Source organism: Lonchura striata, chromosome 7, assembly GCF_046129695.1.
Source record: "Lonchura striata isolate bLonStr1 chromosome 7, bLonStr1.mat, whole genome shotgun sequence".
NCBI lineage: Eukaryota > Metazoa > Chordata > Aves > Passeriformes > Estrildidae > Lonchura > Lonchura striata.
Window position 1 is genome coordinate 21,485,373 of NC_134609.1, and position 18,124 is coordinate 21,503,496.

At 42.5% G+C, this 18,124-nt stretch overlaps 1 protein-coding gene across 1 annotated transcript in view; it reads left to right on the top strand.

The window, feature by feature from the left end:
• The window catches only part of SORCS3 (sortilin related VPS10 domain containing receptor 3), a 267,756-nt gene that overhangs the window by 117,316 nt on the left and 132,316 nt on the right, over positions 1-18,124 (top strand). Inside the window, exon 3 of the mRNA XM_021536263.3 lies at positions 8,301-8,400. Within this exon, the coding sequence (XP_021391938.2) occupies positions 8,301-8,400 (100 nt within the window). The remainder of the gene's footprint in view (positions 1-8,300; positions 8,401-18,124) is intronic.

The following is an 18,124-nucleotide window of genomic DNA, read 5'->3' on the forward strand; positions in this document are numbered from 1 at the left end:
GGTGAGATACATTTTGCTTTGTGCTAGTTGTGTTGCTCTGGTCTCTTTTTACACTGCAGGGTGGAAGACACCTTAAGAGGGCAATATATCCACATCTATTTTAGGAAGAATAAAGCATCCTCTTAGTTTACAGTTTTTGTCTATAGGTACAAAAAAAAAAAAAAAAAAATGGACAGGCTTGTGAACTAGAGCTACCTAGTTCATAGGTGGCTAAATTTAAGATTAAATAAATGGCCATGGTACAGAGAAGATGGAATCTTACAAATGGAGGAGTAGAGTTATTTCAGTTTCACAGTAGGAGGCACCAACCTTTGTTGCTTTTGTGTCCGCTTAATGTGGGCTATTTAGCAGCAGAGTGTAAAACAAAGCTGAGTAACCACTACACCTGCAGCCTGCTTGCTCTGATCACATTCCCAGCTTCTCTGAAAGGATTCTTTGCCTACAGGCTTTGGCAGTACAGGCTCTAGCCTACCATCACCTTTAGAATCCATCAGTTTAGCTGGGTTTATTTCTGCTTCAGAGCAGAGTTTGCCATTCTTTGGTAGAAGCAAAATATTGAGACAGCTTCAGAGCTGCCTTTAGGCAAATCTGTGTCCAAAAGTGGCTGATGTATCATGCCTCTAAATGTCTGAGAGCAGGGAATGCCACTCTGGTGCTCCTAGTTCTGCTTTGCCAAACATCCCTTTCTTTTTCTGCAGTTCTACCCATTTCCTGCAATCCCTTTGCCCTCCCTCTTTGTGTCTCAAAAGAGGATCTTGCTTCTTCAAGTGGTTCTGCAGAATATTTTGGATCTGAAACTAGTCCTGCTTTTCTACTGAAACGGTGCAACTGAAGGTAAGGGTGTAGAGAAGAGCAGGGACTGGGGAAGGACACCCTGTTTTCTGATGGTGAATGTTATTTAGGCACTCTGTATCATGATCTGGGTGGTCAGTGTTAGCTGGGGATACCTAAAGCATCACTGTGTTCCTACAGGACAGGTGCAAGCACCATGCAAATACATGGCTTTCAAGTTAGTCCCCACCATCCCTGTAGGGTTAATACACAAAAACTGCATCTCCATAGACTGTTCATGCCCATCTGTGAATCATCTCCACCAGGACATGACTGGTGTGAACAGCCCTCCTGCCCTGTGTGATGATGATCACAATGCTGATGAGCAATCAGCCAGTAGAAATGTGACTGGTGTTTGCAGCTCCTGTGTTTTATTGGCCATAAATCCAGAGGTGGAATATTCTGTATCCTTTTGTTAAACCTCAGAGACATCCAGTGTCCTCCCAAAGGCTCATATGGAATAAACAAAAGAGGATATAGTTCCTGTAAAAAAAAAAAATAAAGAGAATAATCTGAAAAAAAGGAGAAAAACAAAAGAGGAACCCAGTGTTCCTAGTTATCTCTTCTCACCTTCATTTTGAACTGTGAATCACAATGCCTACTGCATCATGGCAACTCATTTTCCTTGCCAGTCTTCACTCTATGTCGTAGATGGAAATTTATCAACAAAAGTCATCTTCAAGTCTTTGGGATGTTTGGTGTTGGGAATCACCATTAATCAAAAAAGAAAGGGGGTGGAGGGAGGGTGCTGAGATCATAATAGTAAATGAGGTGGATATTCTGCTGTTTAGATGACATGCAAACTAAAAGTTAAAAAAAGGATTTTTTTCAAGAGACATTACCACAACTATGATCTGCTTGAACTCCTTTTTCCGCAGTGGGATATCTGGTTTTAGATACTTTTCAAACTTCATGGAACTGAAAGTCCACTAGAACTGATGGGTCATCGTTCCAGAAGCATTGAGAATGTAAAACCTTTTTTATGATGGTTTCATTTAGACTGTGTTAAATACTCTGGGTCAGTGCTGATATACTTGGATAGTTGGGTTTTTAATACAGGAAGATCTTCCTGTTAAAGATCAGTCCCTGAGGCATCCATGACAAAAGATGTAATTGGACTAGTAAAGCTAGTCACAGAATGATCAGAGGCATGAATAACTTGTGCAAGGAGTGGCTGAATAAACAGGGAGTCTGGAGACTGGGAAATAAAAAATCTGTGCAGAATATGACAACGATCATTGAAATCACAAATGGCAGCATGGGGCTCCATGGTTTAGTACTTGTTAAGTGTTAGCAGTTAAAACAAAGGGAGCCTCTCTCCATGCAGCACAGAGCTGTGGTGTTTTCTACCATGTGATGGAGAAGTTGCCAGAAACTTCCCTGGGGGATTAGACAGATTTATGGAACTAGAAGCCCACTGACAGCTCTTGCATGCAAAGATATCATCTTCAATTTAGGAAGTCTGTGATATTGCTGTAGGCTGGGACATTACAGCAGGAAGCAGCGCCACGTGCTTGCTTGATTTCTCTTCACTTCCCCAGATTTTCATTGTGGTCCTTAGTTTCCTTTAGTAGGATGGAGACAAAGGGAAGCAGTTCTTTCTGCTTGCAATTGTAAAATTTTCTGATTTTACATTTATTGCAGTCACTAAACTCATGGTTGGATAAAGACAAGCTCTCAGCAAATTATTTGCTCTTTTAACTGCCTGATTCAGACTGCACGCACTGGAACTTCCTTGGTTAGTGAGTAGATTTAACTCCACAGGGCTTCTGTGGATATTCTGGATACTTCTGTTGTAAAATGTCCACATCCAGACTTATGTCAGCTCCAGACAGGGAAGGACTAAGAATTAGATTTTGTTACCTCCACTGATATAATTTTTGATGCTATAAGATAACTGTACCTGTGGTGTCCTGGCTGTGGGGTTAAAATGTCCTTTGCCATAATCTAGTTAAATGTTTTTGGTTTGTTTATTTTTCCAGTTTTTTTTTTTTGGTCTGTTGTTTTTTGTTTTGTTTAGGCTTTTTTATTTGTGGGGTGTTTTGTTTGTTTGTGGTTTTGTTGTTTGCTGTTGTTTTGTTTTGATTTTTATTTTATTTTGTCAGCAAAAGTCTCTGTGTGTGAGACCAGGTCAACCAGAGAGCCTTGCAGTGGTAATAGTGGATCTTTCTGGGCACTGCCTCGCTGGACTGACTCAGAAGGGTCTTTTTCTCTGTATGTCACAGCTTCAGAAGGGCCTTTATCTCAGGGAGGGGAGGAAGAGGAAGGGAAAGAAGAAGACATGGCTCACAAGTGATGGAAAACTGGCTGCCTGAGTTCCTGTGTTGTGCAGTTGAGTTCTTTGCAGTCTATTAATATGTGAGCTGTGTTTGAATGTTTTCCTGCAGCTGGATGTCCAGAGAGATGTGTCTTCTCTCATGTTTCATGGGATTTATTTTTATGCTGCAGCTCTTCTCAGAGCTCTCATAATTGCTCTCCTTTTGCTGGCTCTTGATTTTTATGAAACTTGTAGAAACTTTGTTCGTCTTGGGTTTTTGTTTTTCTGCCAAACTGGGAGAAAATTGGCCAATGAGTAAAAGCAAGAGGTTGTTTGGGGGGTATGGAGAGACAAGCATGCTGCAGGCAGACAGTGAGTGTTCACTACAGCATCAGAAGTGAAGCAAATATTCATCTGGCACATTTCTGTTGCTCTCTGAAGTGCACAGAGAGTTGGGATATACTTCTGCTCATGGAAGCAGAGCTGTGCCTCCACACAATTTTCAGTGTGGGGCTGCAGGTATGTGTAGTGGGACTCTGGGCTGGAGATGAATGCATCAGCTTTAGAAAAATCTTAGAAAATGCCTGAAAATCTAAAATCTAAACGATGGCAGATTCTCCACAAAGAGAGAGAAAATCACAGCACAGAGGAGAAACCCTCTGACAGGAGGGCTGGTGGAAGAGGTTGACTTTTTCATCCCAGTCATTCAGTATCAGCATTTGCAGCTCTTTTTCTTCTGAGAGACTGATACATATTTTATAGCCTATATCCATAGCTGAATAGCTGAGACTTCAAACAAACAAACCTGCCTTTCCCTGTATAACAGAGCCCTGGCATGGACAGTGTCACAGAGGAGGAGAACTCCAAAAGCCATTCACATGGCATTGTTTCTGCCTCTCCACACCTTTACTTCATATTTCTGTGACTGAGCAAGTCTTACCACAATATGAAGTCTGCTGGCTCAGGCCAGTTTGTTGGATTCACAGAGAAGCTCAGGTTCAGATTCAGAGGAGCAAGATGGATTTTGTTAACTTGTGGTGCTCTGACTTATGACCAGGTTTTTACAGAGAAGCTTCTTTTCCTGGGTGTATCCCTTGCACCTTGCTCTGCCAGACTGGGGGAGGTTGCAGTGGTGGTTTAAACACATCATAACCTGTCACAGGAGGGCAATGGAATCAAGCAGATGGTTTTTCCCCCGCACTGTTTAAAACAGAATATAATTATGGGAGAATTTGCAGTAGCCCAATTATGTGCTTTACAAACCTTGCTTTTCCAAATGGAATATACAGAATTTGGTGAGAAGCAAAAGTCTGATGCAGCCTAGACCTGCAAGGTCATCATCAGAAAAAGGGCCAAACCCATATTATTACAGAAACGTGGGACTAAAAAAAAGGACTGAGTTTATACAGGATTGTTATATCTGACAAGGGTCCATTCCACATCACTGAATCACTTAGATTGGAACAGGCCTTTGAGATCATCGAGTCCAACCTACAACCCAACACCACCTTGCCAAGTACACCCTGACACAGAGAGCCGTGTCCAGTCGCTTTTGGAGCACCTCCAGGGATGCTGACTCCAACATCCCCCTAGGTAGTCTGTTCCAATGTATAATCAGCCTTTCTGTGAAGAAATTCCTCCTGATGTCCAGCCTGAATGTCCCATGACACAGCATGAGGCCATGTCCTCTTGTCCTGTCACTTGGGAGAAGAGGCTGACTCCCAGTTCACTACACCCTCCTTTTTCAGGTAGTTGTAGAGGTCACCCTGATTCTCCTTTTCTCCAGGCTGAATAACCCCAGCTCCCTCAGCTTGTGTTCCAGACCCTTCCCAGCTCCACTGCCCTTCTCTGGACTCACTCCAGCACCTCCATGACTTTCTTGAGTGAGAGGCCCAGAACTGGACACAGCACTCCAGGCGTGGCCGCAGCAGTGCCCAGTGCAGGAGAACAGTCACTGTAGCATTGCTAGTCCAGTATTGAAAGAGTTTCTGTGCTACCAGCAGAGCATTGAGGAGCATTTTATGAAAACATTGTTAAAAACACTTTCACATATACACGTGTGTGTGGTTAGAAGCAATGTGCAAATATCAGCTGAGATAGTAACAACATTCCAAGATGATGAGATTCCAGGCATGACTTCAGTGGAGCAACCCAGAGGAGAGCCAGGTAGGCAGGATAAGTTTGCCATTAAAGGCCTAAACAAATTTAAGGCAGGCTTTTTGAGTATGACTTATGGAAACTGCATTTTATATCACTGAGTCTTTTGTCATTTTGATATAACTACAACGTTTCTTCCCCTCCACTCCTTTAGAAATGTTCTTGGATGGGGGATCATATTGTGACGAGAGGAGTGGAGAGAATATGGTATCCAGTCTGCTTGTAGTGTCAAACAACTATAAGGATGTATGGCTAGTTAATTTGGAATTAGAAGAAATAAGTAAAGGAGAAGGGTTCAAGTTAAGATTAAAAGCTGACTAAAAACTTTTCTGTTCTACCTGTGGGTCACATCTCTTTTAAATGTTCAGGCTTGGGTAAGTAAAATTAGCAGCCAACTCTTTTTTTTATTATTTTTTAATACTTGTTTTCTAATTAGGCAATTTGGTGGTAGAATTGAGCCCCAGACTATATGATTGCAGAAGCTGAAATTACTAACTGTAGATGCCTGCTTTTGAAAAATTGAACCATTACCTATGCAAGCTTTCAGTTTCTTCATCTCTAGAATAGAGATAGTACTTCCCAGTATGGCTTTTGAGACTTTGTTAGTTTGAATGTATTAGCACAAGACAAAAGCTTTAGATTTTCTGGCCAGAAAAAGTGCCATGGAAATACAGTATATTATTGTGATATCCTTTGAGATGTTTCTCTGAAGCCAGTGGCGACTGTCAGGATAATAAAGAAAGCCTCAGAGAAGCTAACGAAATAATGATCCTACTTCCTTTCCAGCTATTCTTTGAAAGGGCAAATGCAATGAGTGAAAATGGTTTAATGAGAAAGAGTCATTAGGGCACCCAGCCTGCATCTTTAGAAGTGTGAAAGCATTTTGGGAGATCTTAAAATTACTCAGAGAACAAACGCAAAGTAGCTCTGTCAGAATATTAAACTGTTATTTGTATTCTCTTTTAAGGCTGATTGAAACCAGTGATCTCTTTCACTGCCTGGTGGCTGGTACATGTGTAGTCACAAAAGTGGCTTGTTCATAGCTGCAGTGCTGTTGGAAGGGCAGGATCAAGGAAGTACCTCTGCTTGCCCTCTGTCTGTTATCCTCTGCTTAGAGCTTGCTGTTACCTGAGGATTCCTGACCTGGTGAATTTGCATTTATAGGAGGTCTTGTGTACTGCAATTAATTGTCCTGGATTATTCAGCGTCATTAATAAAGCTGCTTCAGTTTCGAGATTGGCTGGAGAGGGAAGGCTGCTATTATTTATTTGTTTGTTTGTTTGATATTGATACCTAGTGAGACAAGAGCTTCAGATACTTTGGGTGGGAAAATTCAATGAAAATACAGTACATTGTTGTCATATTCTTTGGGGTGCCTATGTGAAAGCCAGCGGGTGATGCTACTATGCATTAGTACACAGGAGTGGTAAGTGCATATGGAGCTAGTATTAGCTCTATTTTTGTATGAAAGTTAAACACAAAGAAGTTGTTTGAGACTTGAAGCACCTTGACTGGGTGACTGTTCAAAGGAGAAGGTCTGGTTCAAGACATTTAAGGAAAGAAGGACTTTACAAAGTATTTAGGAATTGTCCTTAAAAATGCACTGAAGGAAATGTGTTGGAGCCACATCAGTAACAAAGCAAGCTTTTGACTTCATGATTCCAACTACTTGGAAGCCTGAAACCAGCTGGCTGGTCCTGGTCACCCTTGTGTCACCTTGGTGTCACTCTGGACTCCACAAGCAGCAAGGAAAGCAGCAGAGCTGGGTGCAGGCTCTGGCATTGCTCTGTTTCTCCAGCCACTGCTCATTGTGGTGCCAGAAGTGGCTTGGGCCATTTCACAGAAAAGGAGCAGAGGATTGCTCTCAAGCAGAACCATAAAGCTGCAAATTTTAGATGTTTGTTGAACTGATGAAACTAAATTACTGGAGCTCAGCACTGGGAAAGGCACAGAATTGCTGCATGTTCTCTGATCATCTGTCCAGTAAAAAGCATGATTAGAGAGGAGCACAGGGGCCATGGATTCGCATCCTAATGAAGTTGTAGATATGTCCAAGTATGCTTTTTATGAGGACCTTTCCTTGTTCATCTGCTGAGGGTTGTGTTTGCTCTGTCCCTGTGACAGAAGCTGAGCTGGGTTGGGAGCCAGGCTCTCCCCACTGGGGTGGGGGTGCTTTTCTGGCAGGGTCTGACACCCTTCCCTCCTAAAGTCAGCTGGTGCTGAGCACTCTTCAGGTGTGGGATCCTGTAGCTGTTGGGTTGTTCTGGTAGGAAAAAAATCTTGTTTGTTAGGAAAACAAAGTATGAAAACAGTAGAGAAGCAAGCAGGGCAGTGAGGTGTCAAACATGCCCACAAATGAGGAGGAGGACACTACAGAAAACCCTCTGTGACGAAGCAGCCCTTTTCCCCAGTCACGATGGGTAATACCACCCCCAGATCATCTGCTCCTCTGGGTGGGATTTGCTGGTGTAGGGGCCTGAATCTGTCTCTGTTACTCAGAAAAAATAAATGCCTGGCACAAAGTAGGATGGGGGTGACTGAGGACTCAGGATGCCAGTTTAGGCACATTTTTATCTAGACATGAGTTCAGCTGTTACAATTCTGAGCCGCATTTGGATCCCTATCTTTAAGTCAAAAATCAACCTACCTAAATAAAACTGTTATTGTTGGGTTTAATTTGGATTCTTATGTTGACTTTGTCTGAAAAGAGAATTTGTACTAAGGGTGCTGCTGATATCAGAGTCCTCTTAAGTGTAGATACAATGTGCAATGCCACACTGGCACATGAGGGCAGAGCCTACCCCCAAAATCCACCTGCATGGGAACACCAGACCTACCCAGATGTGCATGATTAATGAATGCAGAGACAGACACTGCCCCTAAGGACCCAAGTTTTCTTCTCTTTTCTGCTGGCCACCCTTAATGAAACATAAAATCTTGTGTTTTAAGCATAATAATGCTCAAACTGTAACTTGGAGCATCTGTTCACACAGTCATTTCCATCCCCTAAGCGCTAATAATCACATAAACTCTTTTTGTCTCCTCTTTTCTCCAGGTCAACAGACTATGGCACTACCTATGAAAAGCTAAATGACAAAGTAGGCCTGAAGACTGTGCTGAGCTACCTATATGTCAGTCCCACTAACAAGAGGAAGGTAAGGGAGAGCCATTGCACTGGTAGCTATAGAAACAAAGTGACAGCATTCTGAGAGGAATTATGATCCTAAAGTGAAATCTGTTGGCAACTCACAAGAGCTTGAATTTGCTGTGGTGCAAGTCTGTGGAATCCCATAGAACTGACCCTCCTTTACTTGTGATGGTGATGAAGGACATAATTCCCTTGTGAATTTTCTAGAGAAGTAAAAAGGTTGCTTTTATTTGCTTCTGACTGTTGCAACTTTAAAGAACTCACTCAAATATTTCTGGGTTTCTTGCTTACTCTGGCTTTGGCTATTACACATCTCCTTATTATTAGAAATACTGAGTAAAAGGCATTTATTTCTGCATTTGACTCTTTTCCCCCACATTTGGAGGTAAAGATGTAAATGACATTTTCGTTGGTTGCATCATGTAAGGGGGCTGAAAGCAGAATATGCCTGTGAGAGTGGGTGGAAGACCTACAATTTGATTTGGCTGTGTAGGAGAAAAGATGAGGTCACAGCTTTCCAGCCCCCTGCTCATTCTTCTCATGTGATGCAATTAGGGCTGCAGCTGGCTCAAACAAGCACAGCCCAGGAACTGCTACTCAGGGCCTTTTTACTTTAAAATTATTGCCTGTGTTGATTCAGGGGAGCTAGTGGGACAAAGATGCTTTCAGCTACCCACAGAAATCAGTGTGGGAGGGCTGCAGCATGAAGATAATTGCTGACAGTGAAGTTGTGCCTGGCCACTGTAGAGGCCCAGTGCAACATATTTGGCTTGAACACTTCCAAACTGGCCATATCTTGTCTCCATCAAAAGAATTTCAAACTAATAACTTGCTACTTGTACTCTTCTTATTATGGCTGTTGTGCTTGCTATCCCTGGTTAGTGTACAGATGTTTTGGGACTGATGTTTATTCCAGTGTATGCAACCATCAGGCAGATGTAGCTCTGGTTACTGTGTTTGGATGCACAGAGAAGAGGAAGAATGCAGTGGCCAGAGTTTGGCTTATATTTTTCCTGATGCAGGAGCTGAATTATTGTGACAACTACCTTGACCTCCCCCATTGCCCCCTCTCTGAGCAAAACAGGTTAAGATGTTCTGTAGTGAATTTTCCTTCACTAATATGGCCTTCACACCCATCCTATATCTAATATGGGGGGCACTGAAGAGTTAATTTTTCTTCATTCTGTTTCCAAAGCAACTCTGCCCACCCAAAACCACAGGCAATATGCTCAGTTACAAATCCTACGTCATTGGTGTAAAGACTCCCTCACAAATCAGAGTACAAGGATATATTATTATCTACTAGCAATTTCTCAGGCTACTGAGCTTGACAGATTAGCAGTATTTTTTTTTTTTAATTAAAACCACCTACATTTCATCATATAGTGGCATATAGGCCTATCTTTACCTGCTGTTTATTTATTTGAGATTAAAAATTTAAAAGAAATTTTTGGTTTTCTGTCTCAAGGAAATGGTTTTTGGACATATCTGTGCCCTTATCCCTTCTGAAAAATCTTATGAAATGTAGAGACAAGCTGTAAGGAAAGCTGACAGGAAGCCAGCTTCAGTGCTGGTTGCTGCGGGGACAACTTGCTTCCATTCTTTCTACCTCTGCTAAGTATATGAGCATTGTTACTGTGCATGCTTAAACAGCTGGTCTGTCTGAACTTTGCTTTGTTAACCATCAAAGCAATTCCAGACATTTGTGTAGCACTTGAGAAATGTCTGAACAAGGTGTCACTGGACCAGAACATCTGAAATTTGTCAAATTCAGGTCTGGGTTTATTGTCCACTCACTCCTCTTACAGATTCTTGAGGTTATGCGCTGCAAAAAATGCACTAGGGTTGTAGTCTTCTCCCAGTCTCTCTGGGTGAATATTATTCCTGTGGCATGGGGAGCAAGCAGAATGATTTGGCTGAGCTCCTGAGGACAGCTGCCAATACTGAATCACAGAGCAATGGGTGGCTCCCAGCAGAAAAAGCCCAGGTCCCTTGTGGAAGTGCTGCCTGTGGGACACGATGCAGGGGTCTCCTGTGAGCTGCAGATCTTTGCTTGAGCAGTGAGTGGGGAGGGAGGGACCAGCTCTGTGTCACACATGAGCCACCTCTCCAGGCAAGGTGTTTTCTCCTGGCACTCCCTCCCAGGCACTGACTGGAGCCTGGTGTCCATTTCTGATGGGTTTGCACATTGCTGCTGGCCCTGTCTACTCATTAGTGCTTAGAGGATTAGCGCTTACTTGGAGGAGGAGAAAAGCTTTCCATACATTCATTCCTAATTGATTTACTAGTGAGAAGGATAATTACTTCTCAGCTACCCTGCAGAACTACAGTGGGAATTACCTGTCAGATTTCTTTGAAGACCCAAAATGCCTATTTTCAGCTGTTAAATAGGAATTGTGTTCAGCCAAATGCTAGTTATATAAACATAATTTACCTGAATTGTGGCATAACCCTGGAGTCAATTATGAGGTACGGGAATTTAAAAGCTGGCATCTTGCTTTCTTCTTCTAAAAGAAAAGCCTTTTGTTTCTGATTTTTTTTTTTTAACATTGGTGGGAGTATTTTAATTTTTTGGCAACCTGTGCTTTATTTCTTGGAGGTCAGTTTTAGTCTATAGCTGTTTCTGGCTTTTTACATGTTGCTGCTGGGTGATATCCACCCCACCCTCCTCATGCACAGAGTTAACCAAGGCACAGAGCAAAATCTGAGCTGAATTGGCTTTGGCTGTGGTGCAGATCTGGGTCCCAGAGCTCCTGCCTGCTCCAGGTGCCCCCCAGCCTGCTGATGGCTGCTCTTGGAGCTGAGATGGGGTGTGTCCGTTTCCTAGAAATCAGAGAAGGTACTGTGAAAATGCACTTTGCCCTTGTGTAATATGACATTTGCAGCTATATTAAATCAATATAACAGCATGCAGATACCAAAGGAAGCTGCTGGGAATTTTTTCCCAGCTGTGATACATGAGAGGTATCATTCCTCATGTCAGGGCCAGCTTGGTGATGTGAGACCACCTTGGGTTCCCACAGGGGAACAGCCACACATTCTGCAGCCCACTGTGGATCTGCAGGCTCTGGCTGCACGGTAGCCAAAACATTCCCTGCTGTGAGCCAGGACTGCTTCATCTTCCCGAGGAGCTGTCACACTGCCAGCTCCCTTCCCCTAGGAACCAACAAGTTCAGGGTTTCACAAGGCTTTGCAAGTGTATGGAAAGCCTCTGCTGCTGGGGTTCAGACTGCCAGACTTGGATCTGCTCTCCTGCGGGTGGCTGGGCTGTTTCTCCTCTCGCCAGCACTTGTGTTTGCATCAGGAAAACCTGCCCTGAGCTCCCCTTACTGCTGGGAAACTCTAGCTGATCTTCAGACAGCTCTGAAGTCCTGGGGAATGGATTTTTTGAGCTCTGTTTTGGGCTCTGGTGAGAAGCCAAGTGCCTGCAGTTTGACACTTCCAAAGCCATGAAGATGCTCCGGTAGGCAGAGTATTCCAGGGCACATCTTCCCCTTCAGCGCAGGGTGCTGGCCCGAGGGAAAGGCCACGCGTGCAGCATCTGCTTCGTCCAGTTGCCAGACAGGTTGCAACAAGCAGGCAACTTGTGGTAAACTTCCGACTGGAGAAATTGTCATATTTGTTTAGCAGCACCCCTTCCTTAAGGATGAATGGGATTTAACAGCAGATGTTTGAGTGCTCTGAAAAGCTGAAATTAACAAAATGCTTAGCTTTGGCTTTTCTGCCCTGTAGCCCGTTGGCTGTTTTTGGGGATATGACAAAAAGCTGCTTACTCCCTGCTGGGCAGAGATCTCAGTTCCCTGCTGACCTTTAATTTAAAGCTGTGTTTTGGGCGTTAGTTACATTTTACTAGATGCAGATTTTCACAGTGGTCTGGGAATTAAAAGTGTTTATTTCTTCCAAAACACTAAGGGAAAAATCTCTTCTATTTTAATGGGAACATTTCTCTTGACTTTAAATTCCCAGTTTCTTTTTATCCCAATTCTCTTCTTTCTTTATGGTTGCTGAAAAAATTCTGTTAGGAAATGGAATAATTTCCACAAAAAGTTAAGCTTGTGATTCTTTGCTTAACTGGCTGCACTTCAAAATGTCACTGCTTGGAGATTAAGTGCTGTGATTCCGTATTTTCTAGCATGAGTTGGTCTGCTGGGTAAGATTCCCTATTGTGAGAACATTTGCTTTATTCTTGGTTGTCAATAACAGGGCTCATTTTACAATTGATGCCTTACAGAGGGATGTAAAGCCCTTCCAAAGGGGTGCAGAATGAAGATGGGAATTGAAGTCCCACATATCTGAAGCACTGCTCCTTTCAGGCACAGAGGTGCCACTTGGAATCTCAAGGAATTCTTGAACCGTAGATTTTAGGTATTACTTTTTCCTGTGAAATACTCTGTAAAGAGTGCTTTTTCTTGGTGAAGATGTTGTTTAGTTGAAAACCCAGTTCTCACTAAGAAACTTTTATCTCTACCCTTGGGAATACGGTGGAGGTGGAGATGATGGAGTTAAAAAGAACGCAAAAGAAAGAGAGGAAAAAGGAAGAGAATAACAACTCTGACAAACCAACCCCATTTTCCTGTATAGAGTATTGCTCAGATAAGATGTGGATAAACTGGAGGCCCTGATTGTGTTTAAGATCTGAGGTGACAGTTCTGATGTCTTAGAAATACCTTGCTTTGCAATTCAGTTGGCTCCAGTTGTTTTTAGCTTCTCCCCTGAGTTATTACAATCATTGTTGCAGGTGATGACTTGAAGAATTAAAAGGTCTGTAGCCTTTTATGCTGACTGTCTGAACAGAAGCATCACCCAGGTGCAGTGAATGAAATAAGGACTCCTCCTATTTTTTTTTCTTATATCAGAATTGAAGCATTTTAGGTTTTATGTAAAGGTAGACCTCCCAGCTAAGCTATTTGAACAGTAGCTGCAAACAGAATAAAGCAGAAATAGTTATGGTGCTCAGTTAAAGAGCTTTGGGAAAATGGTTTTTCAGAGTAGTTTCTTAGTTGTCACAGAATCAAAATGGAGAGGCAGTACAAATCACTGAAGCTGTAAAAAACCAAAGTCATGCTACACCTCTCATACCTCACCATGCCTCTGAACTTGGTCCATCAGAAGAAATGTTCAGAGGTATTTAGAGAGTAAGAATTTCTGAAAGATAAATCTAATTAGATTTGTTTGTGTCTGAGAAGTTTCTTGGGAGAGAAGTGCAGCAACTGTTTATGAGCTGGCAGAGAGCAATATTGTGTTGCTGTTCATTCTCTTGCTCACTTGGAGAGTAACTGAGAGCAAAACTTGTCCTGGCCTTCTGTATCTCCAAGGGGAATTCATCAGCTGTGACTGGAGCCTCAGGGCAGAACTATGATTCAAACTTATTTTGGTTTTGCTTTCATTTCTTAGTTCACATGCTCCCAAAGGGAATTCTATAGCATTTTGTTTTCTCCTTACTCCTCAAATGTGTGATAGGTTGATGAGGCAGAGATTCCAGCACGTACCTGAGGCTTGCTAGCCCAGCCTGAGCTGAGCTGCTATGCTTAGCCACAGCTCCCATTAATCATCTGCTGCTTTTTCCTTAGACTGCATCCCAAGCTATTGGTGAGAAACTGAGCTCTGGAATATCCTAAAGCCATTTGGGCTTTAGGAAGATGGAAGGTTTCCTTGGACCTTTTTTCCTCATTGTGCTGACACTGTGATCAAGGGGCTTTGCTGAACACTGGTGATGTGCTCAGTGATGTGATCTCAAGTGTATTTATAGCTGAAAGGCAGTGGGGCTGAGTTGGAGCCACAGGGCAGGAGTGATGGAACAAGCTTTCTCTACTGTCTTATCCCTAATCTTTCCCTTCAGCCTAATGGAATATAGTCACTAAATAGCCCTTGGTTTTGCAGCTGCCATTTACAGGGACTAAATTACCTGACCTGCAAATGCTGCTGTAAAATTCCCTGTCTGCACCCCTTCTCTGGACCTGTTGGGGTGTATATGATGTTCCTGTGTTTCTCAGAGCTCCAAAATCCATGTCACCCAGTCCAGGGTTGATGTGGGCAGATAGGAAAGCTGTGAAACTGTGCCTGGCTTAGCTGAGCTCAGGTTTGCTTGCTCTGGTTGTACCAGTGGATTGTGCAAATGTGGCTGCAATGGGGGTAACGTCTCAGTGTATCCATCTCATAAATACACTTCACTCATAAATACACTCTGTCTCCAGAACTGCAAATTTAAATAGAGAAATAAAATGTGAATGAAGAAGTAATGTTTGTCTTTGCTTACTGGTGTTGCAAAGATGATTTCCTCAAGGTCCCCCACAACATCTATGGAAGAGTGAGAGGATGTGTGACATGATGTGTTTTATCTGCAAGATGCAGTCTTGTGAGCTGTTGTACATGGGATTCTCTCTACTTGTCCAATTAATTCAGCTTGAATTTGGTATCTGAGAAAAGAGACCATTTTTGTAAATGTTTGTGGAACTGTGACCTACAACTGTGTGAAAGAAATCCTGAATTACAGACATTTTGTAGTGCTTCAAGAAGAGGACTTTCTTGTTCTGAAGGGTTTTCTGTTTTCTATTTGGAATTCAGCAAAGTCAGAGTGGTTCAGTAAGTTCAGCCATTTTCAGAGTAGGTTTCTCTGACCTTTCCTACCTAAGATATACAGTTTCCTGATGCTGGATGACTTGGTTTATTAGTGTTTTGAACATGGTTCAAGATCAATGCCAGGAAAACATTGAGATATAAAGGCATAAATACTCTTAAATATTTTTAAGTATGTCCAAGATGGTGTTTTAGTATTTGTTTGTTTTTTTTTTCTTGTGTCTTTTGTGTGTGTTTTTTTTTAAAAAAATATTATTACTAATGTATTTGGAGGTTGTGCCTCCTTGTGACTATAGTCAAGATGCTCCTGTGATAGTTTTCTGCCCTCCTGCAGTCAGGAGACTGTGGGGCCTGGCATGGCAGATGCCCCATGGAACCTGACCTCACCTGTAGGATCCTGTCCCTAAAGAAAGAACAAAGTCTGTTTGCTTGCAGCTTTTAACTTTACCATTTCTGGCTTCACATAAATCATAGAGAAAAACAGAGATTGTGCAACATCTCTGGTCTGGGAGATGGCCATTTTCCAGTACAGACAACACAGAATTGGAACTCAAAATTATGAGAGACCCCCAGTGAAAAGTTTCCATTTTCTTAAACAGAGGCAACATGATTGTTGCTCTCTAGGGAAGGCTGTCTCTTGGAATTAATGAATGTGAAAACTGGGGATTCCTGGTGCTTTTTTTCAGTTAGTGCTCTGAAGAAGCAGATATATTTAAAGACAAAAAGAAAAAAAAAAACCCAGACCTACTGAACCACACACACTCCTCATCAGCTGTTTCTAAAAATAAACGCAATTGAGATAATTAACAAAATACTCCCATATGGCATTATTTAATGGGGCTGAAGGGAAGAGGGTTAGAAAATAGATATAAATAGAAACTGCCATTTACAATGAAGGCCATCCTTTCAGTGCTTGTGAAGGAGAAGTTCATGTATCACAAAACTTGAATTAGGGTTGCCTTTGTACCATTATGCATTTGTATTTTGTGCCTTTGTACCTCTATATTCCAAATTGCAAACAATTTTTGGAGTAAAAGGGCAGTTACCATGTAAGAGTGATAAGCTTGGGGATACTGGTGCAAGTCTGTGACAGGGCTGCTTTGTCTGGCTTCCTAAAATTCACTCCCTCTCTCCTGTTGCACTCTCTGCCTGCTTCACCTTGTATTTCTCTAGTTGAAGCCTTATGGTGACTTAGAGATGTTAGAAGGTCATAAAGACAAGAAATGGGGTAAAACTGCAGTTTGCTCCAGTTTAGACAGTAGATGTTAAGGACAGATTGGGAGTTACTAAAATAAATATCAACTAAAATAAAGCTGCAGTTTTGTCTCCTAGCATGAGCATTGCTTTTATGAAGTGGGCAGAGTGGACCTGTGTGAGCTTTCAGAGTGCCTTGCCTTGGTTAGAGGGAGGGGAGTCTCTGTCAGGAGGCAGCACCTTGTACAGGGCTGCCTGTATTAACCTGTCAGCAGGGTGAACACAGCTGCAGTTCCTGGTCTAGGGCAATTTTATGAGACTTTTTTTCCTTTCTCCATTCTCCTTACCACACTCTGAAACATGACCATCTCATTTACTGCTGCAGCTCCACTAATATATTAATTTATGGAGTATGAAAAATAAGGTAGTTTTGAATTAATGAGGAGGGGCATGGTGCTTCACAGACAGCAGGATAATCAATCAATAATAGTGAGTCATTATTTCCTGTCATTAAAAAGGAGGAAAAAATTATGGAATGGGTGGAGAGCAGCTCTCAGAAAAGGGGCAGGTGGGTCCTTTTGAAGACCATATAATGATCTGACCTTGATCTATAGTGATAAGAGCAGGTTCACCAAGAATTATTTATTTCTCTTTGAGGAAAATCCTCCCATCAACCCCTGCCAACCCCAAACCCAATAATAAGTGGCAAAATATCTTTTTTATTTCATTTTTTTATAAAGTGAAGAATAGAGAAACTCAGCATTACTGAGTGAATTCTCATTTTGATTAGCAGAGTCTGCAGGGCATGTGCTGGCCACAGTCTCAGTTTGTGGTGCATACACACATCTGCCTCTTACAGTGTAACTGTAATGTCAGCTCTGGTGTTATCAATTCTGTGTAAAATATTTTATCTCAAGCAGCACTGGGAAGCCTTGAAACACTTCTGTGACTGTGTTAAAATCAGTTTTCTTCAGCATAGAGCTTGGCTTCAGCATGGAGCTAACTTAGAGAGTTATTTCCCCATGCTGTGGAGTGCTTGAGGCTTCCATGTTCATTAGTGGGAGCTCACTGCCCTTTTCCCTCTCGGTTCTAAAATGCCTTTTTTTTCATTGTATACAGACAGATGTTGCTGGACTCCAAAAGTAATGACAGGGGTTTTCTAAGTGATGCACAGATGCAGTTTGGGAAAACTCAGTCTGCTGTTTTCTTATAAATCTAGGCAATCAACTCTTAGACCAGTCCTTCTGTCTCTGAGGAGAGATTGGTTCTGCTGTTTACAGTGAGCCCTCTAATATTTTAATTCTCTGTCACTGACAAAACAAGCTCATCTGACAACTTTTTTCTCCCCTGGACCCTTTGCATGGCAGACCAACACGATCCTTAAAAATGCCTGCACAAAGCAACAGAACTCCTGAAGCAGCTGTGCTCAGAGATTCAGGAGCAGTGGAGTGCATGCAAGGAATGCAGTGCTCAGGGAAAATGGAGTAAGCTTGGTAATTTCCTAATGTTTGCCAGTTGATTCTAAACCCAAAGTGTCAGGGTTGTGTTGGAGATAAAACTCATAACCCCTCTTCCAATTCTCTTTCCTCCTGCACTGGTTCTTCAGAGCCCTGCAGTGACCACATATGTGCAGGAAGGGAGACAGAAAGGAAAGCACATGATTTTCCCCAGGCTGTAAAGTACTGGTGACCCTGTTGGAATAGGATGTAGCAGCTGTGGTTCAGTCACTGGGGCAGCCACTCCCCTGCTCAGACAAGGCTATTGCCATAAACCTGCAAGGACTGCTTCATTGGGAGCTAATTATTAAATGTAATGGAAAATGTCAAAGCCAGTGTGGTGCTGGTTGGGAATCCTCTACCTAGGTGCAGACCGTTCCCATGTCTGGCACCTGAATCTTTGGCACCCAGGTGAGCATGCAGAGCTTGCAGCCTCAGTGGATAGCTCAGAGCTGAGTGCTACCA